This window comes from Terrapene carolina, unplaced genomic scaffold, assembly GCF_002925995.2.
Source record: "Terrapene carolina triunguis isolate 2854851 unplaced genomic scaffold, T_m_triunguis-2.0 Scaffold17428, whole genome shotgun sequence".
NCBI classification, from domain to species: domain Eukaryota; kingdom Metazoa; phylum Chordata; order Testudines; family Emydidae; genus Terrapene; species Terrapene triunguis.
Genome location: NW_020681779.1, coordinates 1 through 4,583, shown reverse-complemented (window position 1 = coordinate 4,583; position 4,583 = coordinate 1). Strand labels below are relative to the sequence as shown.

Sequence of the window (4,583 nt, the reverse complement as noted above, 5' to 3'; positions counted from 1 at the left end):
TTGATAGAGAGAAAATAAAGTATCTGATTTGCTGTACCCAAACAAAACGTGAGAACTCTGTTATTCTCCGACAGTTCTTTATCTAGAGATGTAAAACCTCAGAGTGTTCCCAGATTATGAACATTTTCTTTCTTATAGTTCATATTGTTCACTTTATCACTCCTTTCTCAATCTCTCCATTTAATCTCTTTTCATTCTGTTTTCAATTGATTGGTTTACAGAGGATAAGAGATGACTACTGACTCTTGGAAGCAGCAGAAGCAACACATGAGGTACTGGAATACTTGGGAGCTGCCGGAGCGGTGGGGGTGGAAGTGTGGAAATAAAGAGAGACTGGTCACTATATTTGGTGTTGGGAAGGAATTTTCCTCCACGTCAGTTTGGCAGATACCCTGGGCATTTTTCACCTTCCTCTGGAGCATGGGGCATGGGTCGCTTGCAGTTTTAAACTCATAGGGTCCTAGAGCCCAAGCTCCAGCCCAACCCTAGACAGCTACATTGTAATAAATCAGCGCCTTAACCCAAGCCCCGCAATCACGGGTTTTTAATTGTAGTGTAGATAGAGCCAAAGCCTATAAGTCTATGCTGGGCTCTGCCTGTTCATGTCCCAGAACCAGCATCTGGACTCTGCTACCTATGACCCTGGCCTCTTGGATAAATCCCTTCTCCTGCCACCAGCTAATACAATTAGTCCTGTTGTTTAAGTCGTAGGAGCTTGTGCAGCAGTGCTCAGAGTTAAGCCCATTCTGATGACATGTGATGGGAATTTATTATAGCTAAATATAACAGAATTAATGCCAAACCCTCCCACCAAACACTTATCTGAATGGACCTTAGTTAAGTTGCAAAGTGAAACACTAACTCAGCAGTGAGAAAACACCAGTTGCCTGTGGAACGTGAATTCTGGCCCTTTTGGTGTGTATGCGTTATGACAGAGACTTTAATTGGATGATCACATAGCCTATATCTTCACCTGGAGTAAGGGGTCTGATTCCCAGCTAATGCAGACATACTCATACTTGCCCTGCTTGAAGTAGCATGCAAAAATAGTAGTGCAGCTGTGGAAGCATGGCCATGGCAAGAAGCAGCATGAGCCAGCTGCCATGAGTAGAAACCTACCCAGACCCCATGGGTGATACTTGGAGTGGCTAGCTTATGTTACAATCATAGGACTGGAAAGGACCTCGAGAGGTCATCTAATCCAGTCCCCTGCACTCATGTCAGGACTATGTACTATCTAGACCATCCCTGACAGGTGTTTGTCTAAGCTGCTCTTAAAAATCTCCAATGATAGAGATTCCACAACCTCCCTAGGTAACTTATTCCAGTGCTTAACCACCCTGACAGTTAGGAAATTTTTTCTAATGTCCAACCTAAACCTCCCTTGCTTTTATGTAAGTCCATTGCTTCTTGTCCTATCCTCAGAGGTAAAGAAGAACAATTTGTCTTCCTTCTCCTTGTAACAACCTTGTATGTACTTGAAAACTGTTATCATGTCCCCTCTCAGTCTTCTCTTTTCCAGACTAAACAAACCAATTTTTTTCAATCTTCTCTCACAGGTCATGTTTTCTAGACCTTTAATCATTTTTGTTGCTCTTCTCTGGATTTTCTCCAATTTGTCCACATATTTCCTGAAATGTGGCACCCAGAACTGGACACAATACTCCAGTTGAGGCCGTATCAGCATGGAGTAGAGGGGAAGAATTACTTCTCATGTCTTGCTTACAACACTCCTGCTAATACATCCCAGAATGATGTTCCCTTTTTTTACAACAGTTTTACACCATTGACTCATATTAACTTGTGGTCCATTATGACCCACAGGTCCACTATGCCACTGCTTCCCACTGCCTGGGCCACAACAGCTACACTACTAGTTTTAGCACACTAGCTCAAGCAGAGCTAGCATGGGTCCATCACCACAAGCTGGGAATAGTGTCCCCAGCTCCAGATGCAGATGTGGCCATATTGCTTTCTTCCAAGAGATCCTAGCTTTGCTCAGTTCACAGTACAGATACACATAGGACAAAATTATGGTAGCCTGGGCAACTGTACATGATCTGGCATTTCCTTGCTTTAAAGTTCTTAACTTTACAAGTGAATACAACTTTCTAACTATAGATATATAGATAACACATTACCCCTCTCTACCTTGATTTCCACAACTATAAAATGAGGAGGCTAACCCTCAGCAGCACTGGGAACATAAGAACATTTGAATGGCCTACTAAGTCAGACCAGTATTCTCTCTTCTGACAGTGGACAATGCCAGGTGCTTCAGAGGGAATGAACGGGACAGGTAATCATCAAGTGATCCATCCCCTGTCACCCATTCCCAGCTTCTAGTAAATGGAGGTTAGTGGCACAATCCCTGCCCACCCTGACCCAAAGCCATTCGTGGACCTATCCTCCATGAATGTATCTAGTTCATTTTGAACCCTTTTTTAGTCTTGGCCTTCACAACATCCTCTGGCAGAGGGTTCCACAGATAAACTGCGTTGTGTGAAGAAATACTTCCTTCTGTTTGTTTTAAACCTGCTGCCTATTAATTTCATTTGGTGACCCATTTCACTGGGAAGGTTTAATTAATGACTTGCAGGCAATCTGAGACACTTGGGCAGAAGGTGTTCATAGAAATAAAAACTGCAAGGATTGTTGCATCTAGCACGTCTTCCTCCTCTCCTCAGTGATGGAGAACCAGACAGAAGTGAGCAATTTTGTCCTCTTAGGCCTGACCAATCTCCAGGGTCTGAAGAACTTCCTCTTCCCTTTCTTCCTCCTGCTCTACATAGCCAATGTGTTGGGTAACGGGGCCATCATAGTCATGGTAATAGCCGAGTCCCAGCTCCACACCCCCATGTACTACTTCCTGGGCAACCTCTCCAGCCTGGACATCTGCTTTTCCACGGTTGCTGTGCCCAAGATGCTGTCTGGTTTCCTGTCTGAGCAACAAACCATAACCTTTGCCAACTGCTTGGCACAGCTCCACTTTTTCCACCTCTTCGGCAGCAGTGAGGCCATGCTGCTGGCTGTCATGGCCTATGACCACTACGTAGCCATCTGCAAGCCACTGCGCTACAGGCTGGTCATGAGCCCACAGACCTGCCTGTTCCTGGCAGCAGCCACCTGGTCCACTGGCTTCCTGCATGCGCTGATGGCCACAGTGATGACCTCCCACCTGCATTTCTGTGGCTCCAACCTTGTCCACCACTTCATCTGTGACATCAAGCCCCTGCTGAGCCTTGCCTGTGGCAGCACCCGCCTCAAGCTGACCCTGCTCAGCATCGATGTCCTTGGTCTGAGTTCCTTCGTCCTCACGCTCTTCTCCTACATCTACATCATCTCCTTCCTCCTCCTTAAGGTCCACTCATGGGAGAGTAGGAGAAAGGCCTTCTTCACCTGTGCATCCCACCTCACCATGGTGTTTCTTTTATGTATGCCATCCATTAGCAATTACATGATTTTCTTTCCCAGTTTCCCCTGTGAAAGAGACATGATACCCACCCTCATGTACTGCATAGTCACCCCAGTTCTGAACCCCCTGATCTACACCCTGAAAAATAAGGAGGTGAAATCCACCCTGAAGGAATTCCTAAACAGAAAACTTTTCCCTGAAAGGATTTGAGTTAAATGAAGGTTTCAGAGTAGCAGCCGTGTTAGTCTGTATCCGCAAAAAGAACAGGAGTACTTGTGGCACCTTAGAGACTAACAAATTTATTTGAGCATAAGCTTTTGTGGGCTACAGCCCACTTCATCAGATGCATAAAATGGAACATATATTGAGGAGATATATATACACATACAGAGCGCATGAAAAGGTGGGAGTTGTCTTACCAACTCTGAGAGGCCAATTAAGTAAGCGGGAAAAAAAACGTTTGAAGTGTTAATCAATATAGCCCAGTACAGACAGTTTGATAAAAAGTGTGACAATACTTACAATGTTTGTAATGGCTCAGCCATTCCCAGTCTCTCTTTAAGCCTAAGTTGATTGTATCTAATTTGCATATCAATTCAAGCTCAGCAGTTTCTCGTTGGAGTCTGTTTTTGAAGCTTTTTTGTTGCAAAATTCAATGACAGACCTGTGGGTGGCAATTTTGGGGCGGTCTCCCGTCACTGTAAAAAAAAAAAAATTCTAGCTACAGAAACTACCTACCTTGCAAAAGAGGGCTGTAACCGCCACTCTATAGAATCATTCTAGTGCTGTCTTTCCCTTTCTCTCTCACACCCTGTCTTGATTTATTTAATCCAAAGTAGAACAGTTTCAACAGGAGAGATTGAGGGAGCCCCACTTCAGAATAATGCATAGCCCAATGGTAGACGATGCACCAAAGATGTGGGACATCCCTGTTTAAATCCTTTCTCCCCCTCATGTGGCTGAGGGACTAGAACCTGGGTCTCCCACATCCCAGGTGAGTCTTGTAACCACTGGGCTAAAAGTTATGAGGGAGGTTCCCCTGCAGGCCCGTTTTGTGTGAGATCACCTACAGGGGCCTGAGTTCTGATCATGGCTGGATGCAGTTCACCTGCCCAAAGGAAGAAACATTATGTGTGCAGGGAACTTTGACTGCAAGAACTTGGGCACC

The 4,583-nt window shown here is 45.0% G+C and overlaps 1 protein-coding gene across 1 annotated transcript; it reads left to right on the top strand.

Annotated features, from left to right (window-relative positions):
- The first annotated feature begins 2,689 nt into the window (after positions 1–2,689).
- Positions 2,690–3,625, top strand: LOC112125251 (olfactory receptor 12D2-like). The gene has a single exon (XM_024223686.1). The coding sequence runs from the start codon at positions 2,690–2,692 to the stop codon at positions 3,623–3,625; it is 936 nt and encodes a 311-aa protein (XP_024079454.1).
- Positions 3,626–4,583: the final 958 nt, after the last annotated feature.